This window comes from Aethalodelphis obliquidens, unplaced genomic scaffold, assembly GCF_003676395.1.
Source record: "Aethalodelphis obliquidens isolate GAN/ISIS:26980383/991018 unplaced genomic scaffold, ASM367639v1 scaffold32, whole genome shotgun sequence".
Classification (NCBI taxonomy): domain Eukaryota; kingdom Metazoa; phylum Chordata; class Mammalia; order Artiodactyla; family Delphinidae; genus Aethalodelphis; species Aethalodelphis obliquidens.
This window is the reverse complement of record NW_020837976.1, coordinates 1,556,766-1,579,892: the sequence shown is the minus strand read 5'-3', so window position 1 is coordinate 1,579,892 and position 23,127 is coordinate 1,556,766. Positions and strand designations below refer to the sequence as shown.

The 23,127-nt window shown below is 40.2% G+C and overlaps 2 protein-coding genes across 9 annotated transcripts in view; one reads left to right on the top strand and one right to left on the bottom strand.

The window, feature by feature from the left end:
- Positions 1–537: 537 nt before the first annotated feature.
- SNRPD1 (small nuclear ribonucleoprotein D1 polypeptide) lies at positions 538–11,277 on the bottom strand. Of its 4 annotated transcripts, none has more exons than XM_027127579.1 (5): positions 11,145–11,277; positions 5,453–5,529; positions 3,542–3,733; positions 888–996; positions 538–728 (listed from the first exon to the last, which is right to left on the bottom strand). In XM_027127579.1, the coding sequence occupies exons 1-4, from the start codon at positions 11,156–11,158 to the stop codon at positions 920–922; spliced, it is 360 nt and encodes a 119-aa protein (XP_026983380.1). In that variant the 5' UTR covers positions 11,159–11,277; the 3' UTR covers positions 538–728; positions 888–919. The 4 variants fall into 4 exon arrangements, with proteins under 4 accessions (XP_026983380.1, XP_026983383.1, XP_026983379.1 ...); XM_027127582.1 differs by having other exon boundaries at positions 538–708; XM_027127578.1 differs by having other exon boundaries at positions 892–996.
- Positions 11,278–15,575: 4,298 nt separating this feature from the next.
- ESCO1 (establishment of sister chromatid cohesion N-acetyltransferase 1) overlaps positions 15,576–23,127 on the top strand; it is a 78,592-nt gene continuing 71,040 nt past the window's right edge. For 3 of the 5 annotated variants that reach the window (XM_027127576.1, XM_027127575.1, XM_027127573.1), the window contains exon 1: positions 15,584–15,753. The gene's annotated coding sequence lies outside the window, so the exon portion shown is untranslated. Of the gene's footprint in view, positions 15,754–23,127 lie in introns of all 5 variants that reach the window. The other 2 variants (XR_003437250.1, XM_027127577.1) reach the window with 2 other exon arrangements.

Sequence of the window (23,127 nt, the reverse complement as noted above, 5' to 3'; positions counted from 1 at the left end):
CTTCTTAATTTAGAAGATGATCATCACCTTTTACTAAGAACCTAAGTCTCCATGGAATAAAACTCAGGAAAGGAGAATCAATTTTAGACCTAATTCCATAGGTCTTTAGTTTCTGAGGTACCAAAAAGAACTTATTTCACCTGTACGAAGGTTCCACAGAATGGAGTCAAGGTAAAACAATAAAACGCATAGTGGGAGGGAGGGACACGCAAGAGGGAAGAGATATTGGAACGTATGTATATGTATAACTGATACACTTTGTTATAAAGCAGAAACTAACACACCATTGTAAAGCAATTATATTCCAATAAAGATGTTAAAAAAAACAAAACGCATAGTCAGTGCATGTGAAATAAAAAGGTGTATATTCTACAAATATTCATAAAAGAAATATTTTAGTTCAAAAAATTAAAAGCCTGATCTAAGATTGGAATTATTCTGAGACTGCCTAGTAGTAACGCTTAGCTCTTATTGTGTTTGTATCATGAATATATATATGAACTATTAAAACTTAATATGATATAGTCAATAGACAACTCTGTCCTACATTTATGTTTATTAAAAACTGCCACAAACAAACAAAGCCTGTACAAAAAGCACCCGGGGCATCGATCACTTTAAAATCATAATCTTGAGAGACACAATTTGCTTAGGCACCGTCTTCTAACTTAGCCACGTAGTCTTCCTCTGCCACGTCTTCCTCTTCGTCTGTTATAAACAAACAAAACCTGTACAAAAAATATCCCATAGTACCTATCACTTTGAAACAGTAATCTTGAGAGACAATATCGCTTAGGACCCCCTCTTCCTCTGCCCTGGCCATGTCCTCTTCCTCTTCCTTGCCTGCCATAAACAACAAAACCTGTACAGAAAATATCCCATAATACCTACTACTTTGAAATAGTAGTCTTGAGAGATATTATCGCCTAGGACCCCCTCTTCCTCTTCCTCGGCCACGTCCTCTTCCTCTTCCTCGGCCTCGGCCTCTTCCTGCAACTGAGGGAAGAGAGAAACAAAGTAAAGGAAATTCTCTTCTGTGCTGATGTTACCTGGCCACCACAAACAGCACCTACAGTAAAGAAAAGTTTAATTCAGCTTCTCTCAAATGTAACCTCAGTCACCCTTTCCCGACAGTTTATCATACAGAACCAAGAATTGATGGCCTATTAATACCTAAATATTTGTTTCATTTGACTTTATTTACTGAGAAATTCATCAAGTTTTAAAATATTTTTTCTTTGTATCGTGCCTCAAATTCACCACAAAATAAAATACAAATGATTTGAACCTCACACAAGATGAAAAAGATATAATACTAACGGAACAGAACACAAACACTATGCACCAGATGTTTCTGTTACTGTATAGAATTCAAGTTAGTTAATTCATGCCAAGAAAACTTAAAATATATTACATCAAATAACAACTTCATGACTTTTCAGAATCTTAAGTCATCTGATCCAATCATAACCTAGTACTTTAATCCAGTAACAATATCCTTGTTATCTGGTCATCCTAGCTGTGAACTTTTCATTTTCAGACATCTATGAATATTTTAAAAATCTTGACATTTCTACCAATTGTTCCTAGTCTTACCATTCAAAGCAACAGAGTAAGTCTAGCACTTCTCTTAAAACAAGGCAGATTAACCACACTTATCTCCAATTCCCTCTGAAGTACTATTCATGATAGAAAAGGAATAAAAATGGCAAATATCCATAAGGGGGAAAAAACAAATGCTGAAAAAACACAGTGGTTGAAAGATTTCAACAATTTTTTAAGTCAGAAAATAGACTGAAACCTACAAATGTTTAGTAAAGGAAGAATAACTTCTAAAAGACCTAGGACCTTGGAAGCCAGGGGTGAGATGATGAGGCAGGGGGCTGAAAACATGGGGGGGGGGGAAGTTGACAATCCTTATGCAGAGCAGTAGATTGGCTAGTCCTCTTCCCCACCTTGCAAAGCTAATGATTATTTCCCTGACAGGTAGGTAGGAGAGAAAAGATAAAATTAACCCAAAGACCTTGAAGCAGAAAGGCTTCGGATTTGAAAACACCTGCAAAGTGGATGGCAGCAAAAGTCACAGAGCTGGAGGGAAGGAACAGGGGGATCAAGTCAGTGTTTTTCAAGCTATGTGTTACAACCTGAATTTTTTTTTTTTTTTTAAACTGAAAGAGAATACGATAGGAAGCTTAAGGGCATCTGCATGTATTAAGACTAAATTCTTCCTGAAGCTTTTGTTTCATTTATATGTATGAATAGGTCATGATGCAAAGTACAATATATTTCTTAGTGTGAGTGGAAGGAAAAGCCTCAAAATCATTGTTTAGTATCAGCCCCTTTCTCCTGCCCTTCTCCTATAATGCTGGCTGCCAGACATATATCTCCCACAGTAGGTGACTAGAATCTTTTTCTGAGAAAACCAGCTCCAGAAAAGACTTCCAGATCCTGAAATTTTAGGTCTCCTCAGTGGGGAAGCCAACTTACTTTGAACCCACCCTCTAAGGAGTCCAGCCTCCATTCCCAGAAGTTCTCTTTTCAGAGTCCTTCTTAAACAGATGGCCAAAATGCAAGATACTATAGTAAAACCTTCAACATAAAGACCAAACTAAGAGATCAAATAAAAAGAGAAACCAGAGAAAACAACACCAAGTACAGAATAAAAGACAGAGAGGAAAAATAAAAGAAAAGACTCAGAAGGAATCAGTCAGAAGATCCAATTATTAAGAATTCCTGGAAGAAAGAACAGAACAAGCAAAACAGAAGAAATTTATCATTACACAAGTAAATTTCTTAGCTCTAAATGGCAAGAATATCCATACTGAAAGGGTCCACCAAGTACCCAGAACAACAGTGGACAAAATGCTAAGTCATTAAAAAATTTCAGAATATCAGGAATAATGAGTCAATCTCTGGGCTTCGCTAGTGGCGCAGTGGTTAAGAACCCACCTGCCAATGCAGGAAACACGGGTTCGATCCCTGGTCCAGGAAGATCCCACAGCCCTCGGAGCAACTAAGTCTGTGCGCCACAACTACTGAGCCTGTGCTCTAGAGCCCGTGAGCCACAACTACTGAGCCCACATGCTACAACTACTGAAGCCTGCACGCCTAGAGGCCGTGCTCCACAACAAGAGAAAACACTGCAATGAGAAGCCCGCACACCACAATGAAGAGTAGCTCCCGCTCACAGCAACTAGAGAAAGCCCGCACGCAGCAACAAATACCCAGTGCAGCCAAAAATAAATAAATAAATATAAATAAATAAATTTATTTAAAAAAATAAGACTCAATCTCCGAATTTTCCAAAGTGTGCAGGGATTAGGGGACCAGGCCATGCACAAAGGGACAGGAAGTAAGAACATCAGTCTTTTGAATAGCAATACCAGGAACTGTAAGAAACACTATATGTACTCATGGCAAGTAGAGGCAATTAAAACAAACCAACCAACCCGTGTTGTTTGCAAATATAAACATATTTTGAATAGCAGATTAGGGCATAAATACGCCAGACACAAAAATGTTTATAATCCTTCAAACTTACCAGCTTCCCTTTTCTTAGACTTCACCTTTGGTTCAACATCCACGAGAAGTGTATCCAGAGGTAAGCTGTCTGGCAGAATAAAATATCGAATGTTATTTCCTCGAATACTCAGTGTTTCCAGCTGTACAGGTTCTCTGTTCTTCAGGGTCATTTTCACAGCTTTAAGATGTGTATTCATGCTGACATCTACACCTGGAGGGAAAAAAGAGGACAGTTATTAGCATAATAAGGAAGGCAACCAATTAATCTATCAAGCCACTGTTAGTACGATGTTATAGAAGAGTATTATCTGTTCTACAACTGGTAATTATGTCTGTATAAATCAGAAATCTTTCCTTCACTAGATTTTTCCTTAGCTTGTTGTTTACTAATCTTCTGTACTCTTCTTTCCCAAAATTAATAGACTTTTGATACATTCCATCTTGTTGGGGAACTTGATACAACGAGGGAGAGGGGGAAAAAAACCAAAAGATTTATGATCTCTTTCTATGTTCCAGGAACTGCATGCTAAGGCATTTCAGTTTAATCCTCAATGTCCTTATGGTAGATAGTATGATTATCCCTATTGCGAGGACTAAAATATATATTCAGGATATAAGAAACTTGAAACAGTGGTTGTCACTGGGGGAGGGAATTGGATTTTTACTCGATTTTGCTCCCCCAATTTACTAAATTTTCCTCCTGGGACATCATTTATTAAGTGCCTACTGTATGTGAGGCAAACCTTACATTATATTACTTTTGTGAGTGTCTTCCATCACTAGATTTTGAATTCCTAAAAAGCAGGAAGAGGGCTTCCCTGGTGGCGCAGTGGTTCAGAGTCTGCCTGCCAATGCAGGGGACACAGGTTCGTGCCCCGGTCCGGGAAGATCCCACATGCCGTGGAGCAGCTAGGCCCGTGAGCCATGGCCGCTAAGCCTGTGTGTCCGGAGCCCGTGCTCCGCAACAGGAGAGGCCACAACAGTGAGAGGCCCGCGTACGGCAAAAAAAAAAAAAGAACACTCTGCTTCCTCTACAACATGCAACACAGAGCTCAGAAAAGAGCAGACTAAATCACTGTTTAAAATCACGGAATTTTAACAGGACAGAAATTACATTTCCTCAGATATGATCAGACTGTATCAAAACCTTAAACTATACAGATTTCCTTTCATAGCAATTGGTGTTGCAAAGTTTTGGTGGACTCACAAATATTATCAGTTTAATACTATATATTTCTCTTGTTTACTCAGATGCTGGATCTACATGTTAAAAAATTATTTATAAATTTACAATTTAAATATTTCAGAGAGTAGAATGGTACCATATGCTAAGATAGCATTTTCTTTCATCAATTCTTTTAAAAATTTGCCCTTTTTGGGGGCAGCAGCTACTATTAGTGAAGAATCACAGTGGCTTTAAATATAAAACTACATATCATACATACAATATCATTAAAGAGTTAGACACCTAAGAAAAAAGACAAATATAATACTCTAATATGTTATGCTTAGATAAAATTATGGTTCCTCAACACCCCCTTCCCATTTCCCACATATTTTTTACCCAGGATAATCAGACATGGAAACTCCATCCTCTATCTTCAAGGACTTTACAATCTAACAGGGGACACAAAATTCTGATACAAGTAATATGTGTTTTGTAAGATGCAACATTCCAGGGGACACGTACAGGCAAAAGTAGAAAAGGCATAAAGCAGGAAAACAGTGGTCACACATAGGATAACCTGGGGAATCCAGTCTGGTCTTAGCATAAGAACTTAAGGTGAGGCTTAAATAAGAAGGTCAGTGAAATAGGACAAAAGGAATGAGATTTGTACTATATAAAACATTCATTAACCAAAGAATTCTGGCCTGTAGGTGAAAGAGATAGGAAATAAAAAGTGTTATAAACGCAGTCCAACCTCCATACCTGTGATTGTTCCATGGACCTGTGTTCCATTCTTTAATTCAATGGTTACAGTTTCGTGACTCAATTTCATCAAAAATCTATAAAGACAATAGGAATAAAATGATAAATTTTCACTTTTAACACTTCAAAAACATGTTTATTATTATTATTAAGCCAAAGGGTGAAATTTCTAGATGCTGAAAACCTACTATGGATGCTATCTGCACCAATTCCTGTTAATACCTTGCATAACAATTTCAGCTTTCCCTGAATGATACCCTTAACATTTATGAAAGAGCACAGTAACAGAAATTGTCACTTGGACATTTCTGATTCTCTAAGCCATTATACAGCTTAACCTCTGATCCATGCATATAGATCCTGAAGTCACTGTAAGCCACAAAACTGAAATCAAGAAATTACATGGATAAAAGTGCTCAAAAAACACAAGCTTCCAATTATAAGACAGTAAGTATTGGAGATGTAATGTACAACATGATGGCTATAGTTAATACTGCTGTATGGTATATTTGAAAACTGCTAAGAGACTAGATCCTTAAAGTTCTCATGAGAAAAAAGCCATTTTTTTCTTTTCTTTTGTATACATATGAGATGATGGATGTTAACAAACTTACTGTGGTAATCATTTCACAGCTTATGTAAGTCATTATCCTGTACACCTTAAACTTACAGTGTTGTATGTCAATTATATCTCAATGAAACTGAAAAAAATGATACATTATAATTGGTATTAAAAGATTATACTCTTATTGTATGTGTATAAATAAGGTAAAAAGTCTCCTTTTCTAACCCTCCTCCAGGCATGTGGGGATATTCTAGACCATTTTATATGCAAACATAAGCATTTACATAAAATTTACTTTTACAGAAACTGGGCCATACTATAATGGCTTCTGTAACTTTTAGTTCTCATTTAGCATTTAGAGACATTTATGCAAACCCCCACCAAATTCATTTATGCAAATCCTCACCAACACTAACTGTCACCAATCTTGTTTTGGTCAATTTGATAGGGGAAAAAAGGCAATTTGCTTTTCCCTATCACTTGTTGAATAATTCTTCATGAATACAGGAAATCTGTATTTCTTCTGTTATTTTCCTATTCACATTATTCACAACTCCAATTAGGTCGAATTCTTCTTTTATTTTCTATCAGTTTGCCACAGCAATTCAAGTTCATGGTTTTCTTTAGCCATACAATTTTTTTTCATTTTTATGTTGTTAAATTTATGAATCCTTCTTGGGTATGTAATTTGTTTAGAAAGATGATTCCCATCCCAAGATTATAAAAAGTCTCTTATTTTCTTCTACTGTTACATTTAGAGTTTTAATCCACCTAGAATTCATCTCTTTTCTGTGCAATGTGAGGTAGGAAGCGGCCTTTATGATTTTCCCAAGTTGGATAGCCAGGTGCTTCAATAACATTTACTGAATAGTCATCCATTCCCCACTTCATCTATTCTTCTGTTCTCCAACTTTTTATTATGAAATATTGCAGAGGAAGCTGAAGGGTTCACACACTATGAAAATGTTACCATTTGTGTGTGCCCCTCCCCGCCCACTTACACTGTCACCACATTATCTGAAAGTAAACTGCAGTCACTTCAGCATGCATTTTCTCATGAGGACATTCTACCACATAACCATAACACCACAATCACATCTAGAAAAATGAACAATAATCCTACAGTATGATCTAATATACAACTCATATTCAAAATTTCTGGTCTATAGTATGTACTTTGTATACCCGATCACACTAAATGTTAAGATTACCTACTTTCTCCCCAACTAGTCTATCCTTGAGGTTAAGAATCATGAACTTTGTATCTAATCCTGGATTGTAACAGGCACTGAATAAGTTGGCTAAAATGTTTCAATGATTAAAGGGAAATCAGGCTTAAAATACAACTTTTGAAGTGGTATAGACAGCCATCAAAAAAGGGGAAATTACTTGGTCTTGCATAAGACAAGTCCCAAACTTGTTCTCATACAAAGAAAAAACTGTGTGTTGAATCCCTTCCCTTTCCATATTTGCTGTCAAGAAAAAAAGTCTCTCTTAATGAATTGGTAATCCTTTATTTCACCAGATAAGAATTCTTTAACTTAGCTCAAATTTAATATAACTATATTAGCCTAGAATTTTCACCGAATGGTTTCTTCCCATTATCAATTTAAAATTTGTTTTTACTTTAATTGTCCCATCCAGTAATAACTACTAGTTTTATAAAACTTCTTTCAAATCATTTTTAGAAACAGGCAGGATTCAAGTAAAAATAAAATACTTTATTAATCAAGCAGTCTACCATATGGAAATAAAAGGAAAACCAGAAAGAAAACCTCTGAAACAATCAAAATACATTTTATCAAGTCCAAGGATATTTCTTTGATAAATAGTATTTATCATTATATATTATATGGTAGTCACTGTGCTTGGTAATGATTAAAAATGAGTAAGACTAGGCCCCCAAGGAGCTCAAACTCTGTAAGGAAGAACAGACACATGAAAGATTTTTTTTTTAAGTAATTACGTAAATTTAAATCACAACGGAGATATGCACAGGTTCTTACCATGAATATAATGTAGCATGGGTAGGAAGGAGTCAGATCTTAGTGGACTTCTAGTAAGTCTGAAAAGTTGGAAATATGCAGCAAAGAGAGACTAGAGCAAAGATATAGTAAGAAACAGCACAAGGTACACAGAAATTATAGGTATTACTGATAGAATACTAAGTCCAAGAAAATGAGTAGGGAAGAGGTTCCTTTCATGGAATGCCCAAGCTCTGTTAAAGAATTCCCCTAGGGCTTCCCTGGTGGCGCAGTGGTTGGGAGTCCGCCTGCCGATGCAGAGGTCGCGGGTTCGTGCCCCGGTTTGGGAAGATCCCATATGCCGCTCCGCCTGCGCGTCTGGAGCCTGTGCTCCGCAGCGGGAGAGGCCACAACGGTGAGAGGCCCGCATACCGCAAAAAAAAAAAAAAAAAAAAAAAAAAAAAGAATTCCCCTAGGAGAACTACTGAAGGCTTTTCATCAATGGAGTGGAGTGCCACATCGGAAGACAAATTAGGTGGCTAGAGCAATAGATAGATTAAAGTAATCAAGACACAGGAACTACAAATAGGTCAATGAAACAGAACAGAGTCCAGAAGTTCACTATCCAGGCAGCAGTTTGGGTTTCACAGGTGTATACATTTTTCAAAATTGGGAAATGCACACTGAATTTCACTGTTATGAGATATTTACTTTAAGAAGTGAGATTAAAGAACACGGGTGGGAAGAAAAGGGAGGCTGAACAGCTTAGTGGTGTCGACTGGAGTGGCAAGGAAGGTGTACTGAGGGTAGGAGAAATAAACACAGTTATCCGAGCCAAGGAACCAAGCAAATTCAAATTATTTTCTGATGAATCCTTCACTACCTGAATTCTTTCTGCTTACTGTAACTTAAGATATTTAGATAATACTCAAATATTCAGATAAAATGGTATCATTCAGTATAGCACTGAAATGGTATCCGAACTCACACTATTAACTTCAAAAATCAAAGAGAAGGGATAGTGAAAGATACTTAGAGATATTCAGATAAGCACACATATGTCCATTACAGTAACTTAAGATATTCAGATAATACTGTAACTTAAAATATTCAGATAATACTCAGATATTCAGATAAAATGGTATCTCCTTCAGTATAGCACTGAAATGCTATCCAAACTCACACTATTAAATTCAAAAATCAAAGAGAATGGGATAGTGAAAGATACTTATATTAGGTAGGTAAATTTGCCAAAACCTAGCAATTTATCAGATTATCAGGATTATCAAGAGGAAGAAGTCAAAGACGACTCCCAGGTTTTTGGTTAGGGAGACAGTATAACAGTGTCACCAACTGAGATAAAGAAATAACAAAGTCAACCAAAACCGCAAACCAGTTAGACAAACACCCATTTTTCCTGGCGTAAAACACATTCTCCAGTTATTAGAAATTTTATTTCTATAGTGTAAGACACAGAATAGGATTCAGTACAGCCATTAAAATTTATAGGAAAATTCCGTCACAACACAGACTATCTTTAAATGAGACAAACTGATTCCAAAGAGTATGACATAAAACTTAACTACAGATTCAGACTGGCAGGTATTGAGAAATTGAAAAAATAAACTTTAAATTCTGAGATGTTTCCCCCCAAAGTTATACTTCAAATAAAAATGGACAAAGTCTTCCAGTTATAAGATAAATAAGTATTAGGGATGTAATGTACAACATGATAAATATAATTAACACTGCTGTATGTTATATATGAAAGTTAAGAGAGTAAATCTTGAGTCCGCATCACAAGAAAAAATTTTTTGTCTATTTCTTTTATTTTGTACCTATATAAGACGATGGATGCTCACTAAACTTATTGTGTTAATCACTTCGTGATGGATGTAAATCAAATAATTATGCTGTATACCTTAAAGTTATACAGTGTCGTACGCCAATTACATCTCAATAAAACTGTAAGAAAAAAATGGACAAAAAGTTAACCTTAAATGCCCTCTCTACAAACTCCACCCTGAATATAACAATAAGGATTTTATATGATATTTCAAACATACTAGAAACTACCTACTTGTCTACCTTCACCACAAAACATAAAGCTCCAACAAGGCAGGGACTCTGTGTCGGAAAAAAAAAGCATACATTATGAGAGCACAGTGTAACAGGTGCCCAATAACACTGACAATCCTAGTTTGTGACTGCCGGCTGGGTTATTAGAAACCTCTGCTTCTATGCTGCAAGCTCTCAGCCTCAAGGAAAAACACCAAACCCCAATCTATTTGCAAGTAGTTTAGAATGAATTACTCCAATCAGTAAACAAGTTTTCAGTAGGCTCAGCTAACCGGCCAAATTTAAACACAGAAATGAACCAGAAGAAATCTCGATTATCTGTGTAATCAGTCAAAATATACAGAAAATAGATTCTGTCCCACGTTGGGAGACTTTTTTTTCCTAAAGCAAAGTCCTATTTTAAGGGGAAATGTCGGTTGAATAACGTTAAGTCTAGTAAGTAACAACAAGGGGGGGGAAAGAAGTGATAGGATAAACTTACGGAATCGAAAGTCCATCCCTGATTTGAAACATTTCGGAATTAGGTTTCATTATTTCCAGATAAACTCCTACAGCTTCTAAGTACTCTTTTAAGTGTGATGGTAGTTTCATCGCGAAAAACGCATTTAACTTAAACTACTTACGCAGTAGTATTTTTATGTCTCCCACATTCTCAGGGAGCGTGGACCTAGTTATATTTGCCGGCTCCTGAGGCTGAGACGAGCCAGAAACGCAACCCAGACTAGAGCACAAGTTCTACTCAAAATGAAAGTCGGTAAGTCACCGGGAGTAGCTTGTAAGCCTGGCGCTGCACCTCTACGGCCTCGAAGACTCTGGGTGGGAAAACCTGGCCCGGCCTTTACCTCCACTTCTTGGAAAATACGGGGGATCCCCGCGCGACCCAGTCTGAAGCCCAGGTCCGAGCGGCCGCGGCGGCGCGGCCAAGATGGGACGGGAGCGGCGGGCGCCGGAGGCCGTTAGCAGGCCGCGCGCACACGCGGCTTTCGCGCCTCCAGCCTCTGGGGCAGCCCAGCCTCCCGCTCCCGGCCCACACCGTTCAGACTGTCCCCTCACAGTCCCTCACCCCGCCTGGTCACTTCCTCACCTCACGAGCTTCATCCTAGCGGCGCCGTCACCGTTTCGGTCGGATAGCGAACAAAACCCAACAACTGAGCGCCGACCGGCTACGAATATGAATGGCCGGAAACACTTAATCCCAGGGTTCCGACGTAAAGAGCGCGCGTACCGGTGCGGACGCACGGCGGAAACGCCGAGACCACCCTTGAGCTCTCCCTTCCGGCCGTGAGAAGCGCCACTGCGGCCCCTGGCGGCTGGAGGTGTGCCTTGCAACTGCTGAGGGGGTTTGCTTTAGGAGGAAACTTCCGGTAAGAGGGAAATTTGAGGAGATTAAATCCCATTAACGGGCATGGCAGGGCTCCGTGTATTCAGCAGCACGAAATTTACTCAATGAAAGGAAGTTCTGGGAGAAGTCCAGAGGATTATGCTAACTCTGCTCCAACACCAGGAACCTCAACATTACTTAACGTGCCTGAAAAAAATCACACAATTTTTTTTTACGTCAATTTTTTTTTTTTTTTTTTTGGGTTTTCGGGCCTTCCTCCTTTCACTGTTGTGGCCTCTCCCGTTGCGGGGCAACAGGCTCCGGACGCGCAGGCTCAGCGGCCATAGCTCACGGGCGCAGCCGCTCCGCGGCATGTGGGATCTTCCTGGACCGGGGCACGAACCCGTGTGCCCTGCATCGGCAGGCGGACTCTCAACCACTGCGCCACCAGGGAAGCCCTATGTCAACTTTTTAAAATTTTAATTTTATTTATTTTTGGCTTCGTTGGGTCTCTGCTGCTGCGCGCGGGCTTTCTCTAGTTGTGGCGAGCGGGGGCTACTCTTCGTTGTGGTGCGCGGGCTTCTCATTGCGGTGGCTTCTCTTGTTGTGGAGCACGGGCTCTAGGTGCGCGGGCTTCAGTAGTTGTGGCACACAGGCTTAGTTGCTCCGCAGCATGTGGGACCTTCCCAGACCAGGGCTCGAACCCGTGTCCCCTGCATTGGCAGGCGGATTCTTAACCACTGCGCCTCCAGAGAAGTCCAGAAAAATCACACAATTTAACTGATTATTTTCACTTTAAATTCTGGTCACAAACCTCAGAAGGGTTCCCCACAGTGCCCAGAGATCCAGAGATCATGTTATGCTTCTCTAATGGATACTTTCTCCTTTAGCCTAGGTGATCTCCAAAACTACGGCTTTAATTTGTATCTCCAGCTTGGACTTCATCCCTGGTCATTAGAATTCTTGAATGTTGTGAGGCAATTCTCATCAAACATTAATGTGCATAGGACTCAACTGGAGGAAATATTAGAATGAAAATTCTGATTCCATTGGTATGGGGTCTGAAATTCTGCACTTCTAACAAGCTTTCAGTTGATGAAGATGCTCCTATTCCATGGATCTCAATTTGAGTAGCAAGACTGTAATGGACATATGTGTGCTGCCTTCTCAACATCTATCCCCCTGTCTTCCGAACAGTTCCTAATAATCTCCTGGTGATCCAATGTGGACCAAATTGCTATAATTTTTCTTTGTTTTTATTTTCTAGCTTGAAAATTTTTTAGGATTTTTATTCTCTCATAGTATAAAACTGTCAAGAGTCCTGAAATAATGTCATCAAGAATGGAGCAACAACAGAAAAGCCATTATTTGCTGCTAGCAGGAGGGTCAGTCTGAAAGTGAGACTACTCCGTCTTCTTGGAGTTAGCTGAGGTTTTATATATTACAGGCATTTAGATTGGTCATAAGAAAGAAAAGGAACAAGGAAATGAGAATGCAACATGTGGGGCAATACAACCATTCCATCAGTAGTTTTTAGAAGTAGATGTGTTAATGATAAGCATGCGCAAAAAAGTACGTTCTGCAATTTGGAGTGAGCAAGGAAAGCAAACATTTTAAACAAATCCAGATTACATTCACAATTTTAAGTTTGGCAAAAGAATTTACAAGTAGGGGCTTATGTTTCTTGTGTAGGGTTCTGAAAAAGAACTTCACAAATTTACAGAACCATAATGTTCAGCACCAAGATGCATCATTTAGGCCACAGCATTTGTTTTTAGCATGTGCACATGGCAAAAGATTAACCAATCACAGCTCTCCCCCCCGGGGACTTTCTCAAGAGCTCTCGGGAATGGAAGCCTCTATTTTTACTAGGATAAATTCGCTGTCAGCTTATATGATCTTTGAAAGCTCAGTCAAGCAAGATAATTTATTCACTGGATCATGATTATTTTTTAGTAAACAACAAATCAAATGACCCAACTCTGAAGTGTATAATACAGTATTGTAAAAGCAAACTATTTTATATTTTCACAGCATGCTTAAACACCTGATTGTATTTAGTTTTAGAAAAGAAAACCTAGAACAAATTGCAGACAGGAATTATACATCAAATATGAATTCCTTATGTATCAAAAATAAATACATATGATTTCATATGGTGTGACATTTGTAAAGATTCCAACGCTCCTGATTGTGGCCAATACAAGTATAGTGGAATAGATTACTCAGGAGCAGAGAGGCCCTGGGACTTCCCTGGTGGTCCAGTGGTTAAGACTCCATGCTCCCAATGCAGGGGGCCCAGGTACCATCCCTGGTCAGGGAACTAGATCTCGCATGCAGCAGCTAAAAGATCCCGCATGCTGTAACTAAGACCAGACGCAGCCAAATAAATAAATATTAAAAAAAAAAAAAAAGGGCTTCCCTGGTGGCGCAGTGGTTGAGAATCTGCCTGCTAATGCAGGGGACACGGGTTCGAGCCCTGGTCTGGGAGGATCCCACATGCCGCGGAGCAACTGGGCCCGTGAGCCACAACTACTGAGCCTGCGCGTCTGGGGCCTGTGCTCCGCAAAAAGAGAGGCCGTGATAGAGGCCCGCGCGCCGCGATGAAGAGTGGCCCCCACTTGCCACAACTAGAGAAAGCTCTTGCACAGAAACGAAGACACAACACAGCAAAAATTAATTAATTAATTAACTCCTACCCCAACATCTTTTAAAAAAAAAGCAGAGGCCCATTTTTTGGAAATGGAAACTTGTAAATATGGTTTGTGTATGTGTGTATGCCAGAATTTGAGTTACTACAGATAAAGTGGTTTACACACAAAGAGAAATCCCACCAATTGTCTGACAATCTGAAGGTGAAGGCAAATATAGGTCAGATATTCTATCAACAGTAGATAACCAGCTTTAATCACGTTGGCAGTCTACTCCTGAGTTTTTCCCCAATTTAAGCCGTTTGGTATATGCCATTAAAGTATATTGCTGACCCCTGAACAACTCTGGCGTTAGGGGCACAGAGACTCTGCTCAGTGGAAAATCCATGCATAACTTACAGTCGCCCCTCCATATCCCCAGTTCCACATCCTCCGATTCAACCAACCAGTTGATGATGATTGTTTAGTACTCTAGTACTTACTACTGGGAAAAAAAAAAATCCCCATATAACTGGACTTGTTTAAACTTGTGTTGAACAAGGGACAAATGAAAGTATCAGGCACTGGGGATGGGCGGGGGGGAAGACAGGTTTTTGCCATAACACAAGGTATGGTGATGTGACCAATGGCTTCACCCACCAATACTTCTCATTTTGGTTTTTAAACCACAGAACTTCCCCAAACTAAACTGACAGGCAGCTCAATAAAGTTTTGTGGAAGATGTATTCTCATAAAAACATCAGGCTTCACAAACTTAGAGCACATTTTGGCTGGACTTGGCTTCAAAAAAGGAGGGCCGGAAGTGGAGAACCTCTCTTCAGATTCTCAAGGGCAATAGCACCCATTTGCCCATCCTCACAGTTCTGCAAATAAGGAAAGAGTAGCACAGAGGGCGTGTTCAAAAGCAGGGTAGAACCAAGAATCCTAGTGCGAGAACCCTGGATTCTATCATTGGAGGTCTCTAAGAGTCAAAGCTTTGAACACCCGCCATGACTAAACGTGGTGGAACTTTCTACAATTTCTTGTCGACTCTCGTGCTCTGATGCCCAGGGAGGAAAGTGTGCAAGGAGACGCTGAAGCCCTGCATTTTGGGGAGGCGCTGGAGTGCAGTGCCGGGAAGGAGAGAGAAGGGTCAATCGTCCACCCTTTTCTTTACATTGGCCCCTGTCGAGGATTAGAGGTATCTGAACTGAAAGTCGCAGAGAGCAGTACCTGCAACCAACAGAAGAACCGGTGGCGACGGATTTTCAAGACAAACCACCACCGCTGGGGGCGTACGTGGCTTTACTCCAAGAGACGAGCGGGTAAAGGGAAGAGTCTGCCGCTAGCCGGAGAGGCGCCCACCCGCGGTGCGCGCACGCGAGGCCTCCCACCGCGCCTGCGCTGCGGTCCGACGCTGGCTCGTCTTTCCCCGACGCCCAGCAGTCCGGGCCGGGGTGAAAAACTGCGTGACACGCAACGAGCGTGGCGGCCATCTTCATCTTCTGGGCACGTCAGCTGAGCCGGTTCAGGCAGAAAAGGAGCGTTGCGCAAGCGCGCCCAAGACGGTCCCAGGTAACTCCCATCTGACGGGCGAGGCGTAGCCGTCGTCGCCGGAAGTTTGGCGTTGCTGCGCCGCGGGAGAGGCGGTGGTGGCGGCAGAAGCAGCTGAGTGTCTCCCGATACCCGGATGTGAGGCGGTCTGCTAGCTCTCGTCGGACCCTTGGCCCGGAGCGAGGAAGGTACGGTAGCGTCCCGACCGCCCCGCCGCCTGCTGTCGCGTCGCCAGCGTCCTCGCCTCCCTGTTGCCAGCCCCTCCGGAGAGCCGGACGCTTCTCCCGCTTCCTGTCCGCCCCTCTGTCGTGCTGCCTCGCACGCCCTTCCTACTCCTCGGGTCCCGGCTCCTGGCGCCCCTGGGAGGGAGTGGGCGGCTCGGAGGCGCGGTCGCCTGAGGCAGGTAACCAACCTGCGCGGCTCGGCTGCCCAGTCGCCGCATCACCTGCCGCGGCCCGCTGGGTGGTCAGCGGTAGTAAGGGGCCGTGGCCGAGGACGGGGTCAGGCCGGGGCTCCCCAGGTGGCCGCGCGGGCTTCCGGAGACCCCGAGGTGGCGTGCAGCCTTTTGCGGCGGACGGGGAGGTGTCGGCGCCGGCCCGCAGGTTGCCCTGCCTCGTCCCCACCCCCGGCGTCTTTCCTTCCGTGCGTCTCCCCCGAACCCGCCGTTCCAGCCCTGGCGGAGCTGCGGTCCTGCGGCTCGCTCCCCTGCCCGTCGCCCCCCGCTGACCCTGCGTGAACCCTGAGGCCTCTGCAGTCTGCTGGGCGGGATGTGAGGATCCTGGCCTCACGGCCCTTAGACTGGGAGGGGAGCGGTGGCCCGGGTCCAAGGTCATAGTGTGGTTCTGGTTGGACAGGACTGTCTGGGCGCAGGCAGGGCTGCTCTGGAGTAGAAATTGGGTGTGTTGAGGGGCATAGTGAAGTTTGTAGAGATAGATGCGAGTAGAAGGGAATTGGGTCCTCGATTTTGATCACTATTCTTAAGATTGTTTTATAACGGGGGTTTGTTTTTCTCGGGCAGAATGGGAGAGATAGCAACTCCAAAAATTGGAGAACATTGCCACTCCCACACCCTTAACCTCCCCCTCCCTCATCCCCAAATGTTTTGTTTTGAAAACCCGCACGTACGGTATTTTCCAGGAGTGGGGGCGGGGGAGGAGGAAGGAGTTAAATCCTTGAGGTTTTAGAAGTACTGTGCATCTTGTTTTTGGGTAGCCTTCGGTAGCTGAAAAGGGATTCTTTTAGCAGGAAGTAGTTGCAGCACACAGTATTTGAATAGTATTATCAAACGATGTTTCAGTAAATAGCCTTAACAGAAACCCGTAAAAGAATGCTACTTAGTGGAAGAGTGGGATGTCGGTGTGCTTTGTTTTTTCCTCACCTAAACGTTATTTAAAAAAAAAAAAGGTAAAACACAATTTCAATTTCAAACATTTTGGATGCCGTGAATTATGTTATATTCAGCCTCTTCTGATTAAGTCCTTAGTTTCTGCTTTACACAAGGCATCAATACCAATGGAACTTTTTTAATTTGAAAAACTTTAAAAAATCTCACCGTGGAATTAGAAATGAGAGTGGGATAAAAAGTGCTTAATTTGGAATCTGCAAATTCAGACCTAGAGCATGTGCAGAAATGAGAAAGCTGTAACAGACACTTCCCCCTTTTGGGCAGAATGCAGTGTATGCCCCTTAGGTCAGATGTGTGTCTTTGGAAGTACCCTTCTTAGAACAAAACCTCCCTTATGTTATGAGCTTCTGCCCACCTTACTAATTCCCGGGTAAAGAAAATATGCTGTCATTTCTCGTTGATTAGTATTATAATTCTGTAGTTAAAAAGTAGTTTTTTTTAACATCAGACCCAAACAAGATTTTGTGCTAGGCCTTTAAACCAGTAAATTATGCTTCCAGAAGAACTGAAAAAGGACCCTAATTAATGGATGTCATTAACCTCTTTTGCTGGATGGCCCTTTTTAGCCTGGTAATTCATCACAGCACAAAGCTGACTGTAATTATTCTAATAATGAAGGAGACTAGCATTGCACAATGGATTTTTTTAATAGTTAAATATTTTTTCGTGAGTTTTGTTAGCAGATTTATGTTACATGTTGAGTAATTTGAATAACCTCAGCTGAAGGTGATCAGAAGTTTAGATGGTAGGTAGAAACCAACTCCAGTAAAATTGTTACCATACATAATTCAATTAAGGGCTCTGTTAACCCCTCTGAAGCTCAGCCTTCAGTGTTTTTCTGTGCTTCCCTTTTTGTTGGCACAGCGAAAGTTCTTTGGCTCTATTTCTGCATACTGTGGTTACTTTTGACAATAACATCATTCTGTTTACTTGACCATCCTGTCTTTTTTGAGGGAGCTACATCTTAAGCTTAACTTCATTTTAGTACACCTGAAGAAATCAAGATTTATGTCATCTGCGCTCTTCAGCTTACTTTAAAGATTTATGGCTTCATATGTGAGACTCATGAGAGATAAAACTCAGAATATAAATTAAAAATGGGGTTTTAAGTATTACTTTAATTTTTATTTAATTAATTTATTTATTTTTGGCCTCACCTCGCAGCTTGCAGGATCTTAGTTGCCCTACCTGGGATGGAACCCTGGCCTCGGCAGTGAAAGGGTGGAGTCTTAACCACTGGACTGCCAGGGAATTCCCTTAAGTATTACTTTAATATAGTGGCCTCAGACTTTTTGGTCAGGATCCCTTTACATTCTTAAAATTATGTAGGACTCCAAATAGCTTTTGTTTTATGTGGGTTATATCTATTCACAGTTATTGTATTTGAAATTAACAAGTATATTAATTCATTGAAAAATAAATAATAAACTAATTGCAGGTTAATATAAATAACTTTTTAAATGAAAAACTATTTTCCAAAACAAAAAAAATTAGTGAAAGAATGGCAACTGTTTTACATTTTTGTAAATCTCTTTAATGTTTGGCCTAATAGAAGACAGCTGGATTCTCTTATCAGCTTCAGCATTCAATCTTTATATGTTGTTCTGGTTGAAGCATATGAAGAAAATCTAGCTTCACACCAGTGTGTTGGGAGGAGTACTTTAATAACATTTTCAGATAATTGTGATACTCTTCTTTGACTCTACAACAAAACTCAACAAGTGGTAATTGCCTTTTTTTTTTTAAATAAAGGTTTTTTTGTTTTTCCTCTTGATATTTATTTATTTTGGCTGCACCAGGTCTTAGTTGTAGCACGTGGGATCTTCCTTGCAGCGTACCCGATCCTTTTTTAGTTGCATGTGGGCTCTTAGTTGTGGCATGCATGTGGGATCTAGTTCCCTGACCAGGGATTGAACCTGGGCCCCCTGCATTTGGGATCACTGAGTCTTACCCACTGGACCACCAGGGAAGTCCCAACAAGTGGTAATTTCTTAAAGATTAGTTGCAATGTGGAATCTGAAACTGTATCTATATACTTTTCACACAATGTTGCATTAAATTTCATTGGTCTGTTTGTGCTTTGAATTGATCTTTTACCTGTGTATGATTTTGATCCCATGAACCCCCTGAATGGGTCTCTGGAATCCCCATGGTCCCTGTACCACACTTTGAGAACTGCTGCTTTAATGTAAATAATTTAATAGTTTAGAATTAATGTAATTATTGAAGCTGAAAGGGATAAAGGTAATATGGAAATAGAGTTGATAATTAGTTAAGTGAAATGAGTAACTAAGGTAAATATTTTTTTTCATGTTTTCTTTTCATCAAAAATATTATATCAGTAAATTAATAAATGCTTATGATGTGCCAGGAACTGTTCTAAGGACTTTATATGAGGAAATATTTCTATTGTATCATCTTTAGTGATGGTTAAGAGAAAGGCAAGTATAATTTAACTTATTTTTTTCCCCTACAGATAGTACAGTCTTTCTTTTTTTTTTTTTTTTTTTTTGCGGTACACGGGCCTCTCACTGTTGTGGCTTCTCCCGTTGCGGAGCACAGGCTCCGGATGCGCAGGCTCAGCGGCCATGGCTCACGGGCCCAGCCGCTCCGCGGCACGTGGGATCTTCCCGGACCAGGGCACGAACCCGTGTCCCTTCATTGGCAGGCGGACTCTCAACCACTGCGCCACCAGGGAAGCCCAGTACAGTCTTTCTGACGTATCCTTTATAATGCAGATATAGTTCCACTTTAGAAGATATATAATACCTAGATAATTTATCTGTAAGGTATTTGAGATAGAAAATATGCTGATCCCTAGCATCTGTCACTGTTTATGTTTAAAATATATTGTTTTAGACTATATTAACCCATCAGAAAATGGAGTTATTAAATAAATACTAGTAGTGTTAATGAAGATAATCCTGTTGACATGGAAATTTGTTTTATTTTGTTAAATCATTTCAACTAGTATTTGAAACTTTGTTGTGACCATGGTCACTAAATGAAATTTTTCTTCAAAAACAAAAATAGATAATTTTCATAAGACAAATTTAGGTTTATTTAAAAAGCCTGATGCATATTAAAGTCTGTTTCATTTCAGATTCACTTTTTTGGTAATAGCTTTATGGAGATAAAATCAACCCTTATAGAATACAACTCTGGGGTTTTCAGTATATTCAGAGTTGTGCAACCATTACCACTAATTTTAGCATATTTTCATCATTCCAAAAATGATGAAAATACCTATACTAACATGTTATTCCTTTTTTTTTTTCCCCTGCCCACTTACTACCATCAATCTGCTTTCTTTTTTTGAAGATTTGTTTGTTCTGGACATCTCAGATAAATGGAATCAAACAACACGTGGCATTTTGTGACTGGCTTCTTTTACTTAGCATAATGTTTTTAAGGTTAAACCATGTTGTAACATGTATCAGTACTTCATTCCTGTTTATGGCTAAATATAATATTCCATTATATGGACATACCACATTTTATTTATCCATTCGTTAGTTCATAGACAGTTGGGTTATGCCCACTTTTTGGCTGTTATGAATAATGCTGCTTTGAACATTTGTGTACAGGTTATTGTGTAGACATCCAGTTTCACTTTTGACCTTTCCCGATATATTTTACATAGATATAAACACAATATAGTTTTTTTTATATGTATAAATTTATTTATTTATTTTTGGCTGCGTTGGGTCTTCGTTGCTGTGCGCGTGGGCTTTTCTCTAGTTGTGACGAGCGGGGGCTACTCTTCCTTGCAGTGTGCGGGCTTCTCATTGTGGTGGCTTCTCTTGTTGTGGAGCACGGGCTCTAGGCACGCGGGCTTCAGTAGTTGTGGCTCGCAGGCTCTTGAGTGCAGGCTCTGTAGTTGTGGCGCACAGGCTTAGTTGCTACGCGGCATGTTGGATCTTCCCGGACCAGGGCTCAAACCCGTATCCCCTTCATTGGCAGGTGAATTCTCAACCACTGCACCACCAGGGAAGCCCTATGTAGTTAGTTATTTCACGACTGATAAGTACATTCTTTTTTGATGTGAAAGATTCAAACATTGCATAAACATATAAGTAAAATGGGAAGGTATTTAAAAAAATTCTTTGTATACCCTTTCATCTCCATCTTTTACCACCCTACAGGTAAGTACTATTGATATTTTAGTGTGTATTCTTTCAGTGTGTTTTGTGTTAGAATACTTATATTTGACACATTAATTTATCTCTTTCTTACAAAATTACTTTATGCAATTTATGTACTTCTTATTTCTAATGACTATCAAAATTCTACCTTGGCATTTTGTTTTTTTCTCCTTTGGACATTTGGGCTATTTTTGATATTTTTGCTAATGTAAATGCTACTGTTGTCATCGTTGCTGTCATGTAAATTTTTTTTTTTTTTGGTTTTATTTTCTTGATGTGGGTGGATGGTAGTATCATAAATTGTGGAGAACAGACATAGTGGAATGACCTGACTGTTAGATAGTTGAGTTTAAGGTGCCTTTAAGACATCAGGATGGACATGTCCAGTATGTTGTTGGATATCTGAGTATCACTAGGGATGGAAATTGTGTTGGGGATATTCATTTGTATGTTAATGGCTTACAGATAGTAATCGAAAGTATGAGTATAGATGAAATTATCTAATGTGTGTCTTTTGTGGTAAGAGAACAACACTTGGGGAATGTTAATTTGTTAAGAGGCCAGTGGAAGAAGAGAATTAAAAAAATTAAATTGTCCATGTCTGTCTTTTTTAGAGTTTTAACTAATAATGTTGAGAATAATGTTGAGTTTTACTGAATATCTATTATAAATCTAGTGTAATAGAGAGAATTTGTCTTTGAATGTTTGGAAAAATTTATTAGGGACGATACCTTGTATTACTGTGTGTTTTTGTTGCATTCTGTTAATGGTTTATTGTTGCTTCAGTTGTGACATTTGATATGTTTTTGGTTAGTGGTAATTAGTTTATGTTCTTTAAAATGCTTTTTAGTCTGTAAGTATTAATTGGGCGTTTTAGAAGGTGAGAAATACTTGGATTACCCTAAATAGTGTGTGAATGGATTGGCAGGATACACAGAGAAATAAGGAAGAGAAGACTATTTGTAGAGCCAGATCTTGTGCAAGGAAAAAACAGGAATCACCAAACACTAGACCTTATAGAAACCTGAAGATAATTCAGGACTCAGAAGGTTGCTGAGAAATTTCCTCTGGGGGAATTAAAACGAGGTAAGCCAGATGTTCAACCAGGGATGATTTTTGCCTCCCAGGGAATACTTGGCATTGTCTGAAGATATATTTGATTGTCAGAACTGAGGGGAAGGTGCTCCTGGTATCTAGCAGGTACACATCAGGGATGCTGCTGTTAAATACCCTCCATGCTCAAGACAAACACCACCACCACCAGCACCCCACCCCCCGCAAAGATTTTATTTGCTCCAAAATGTTAGTAGTGGTGAGATTGGAAACCTTGCATGTTGGCTGCTCTTCGGTCAGTAATCTCTTTGGGGGCATAGGGACAGGAGTTTCAGGATATAACTATTTATGAACTACCTAAGGGCCTGCACTTTTTTTTTTTTTTTTAAAGCAGGTACGTGTCGGCATGGTGAATTTTCAGAAAAGGGTTATGAACTTGACAAGCCACCAGACTCAGATTTTCAGTGAATATTTCTCTTATCTCTTGGATGTGGCAAAAGGATTGTGTAGTTGAAATGGACTAAGAATTGGTAGGTTATCAGAGTTTAGGCGATTAAGAACCTATGGTCATTCATGTGAATTTTAAAACCTATGATGTTTGTAATAGTTCGGTTTGAGAAGATTATGCTTGAAGAGTTTTTGGTGATCAATAGATTACTATAGTGAAGAAAGAAGGTATAAGAGCAGAATGGCATAAACCTTAAAAGTGGAAAAAATTTTGCATGTGAGATGAAACTGCTGTGCTGGGAACACTGTAGGTCCCTTGATGTGATACAGCCTGCTTAGGAGGTGTATTAGTTTCCTATGTCTTCTGTAACAAATTACCACAAACTTAATGGCTTAAAACAACAAAAATTTATTTTCTCACGGTTTTAGATGCCCAGAGTCAGAAATCAAGATGTAGGCATGGCTATGCTCTCTTCATAGGTTTTAGAGAGGAGTTTGTTTTTGGCCTTGTC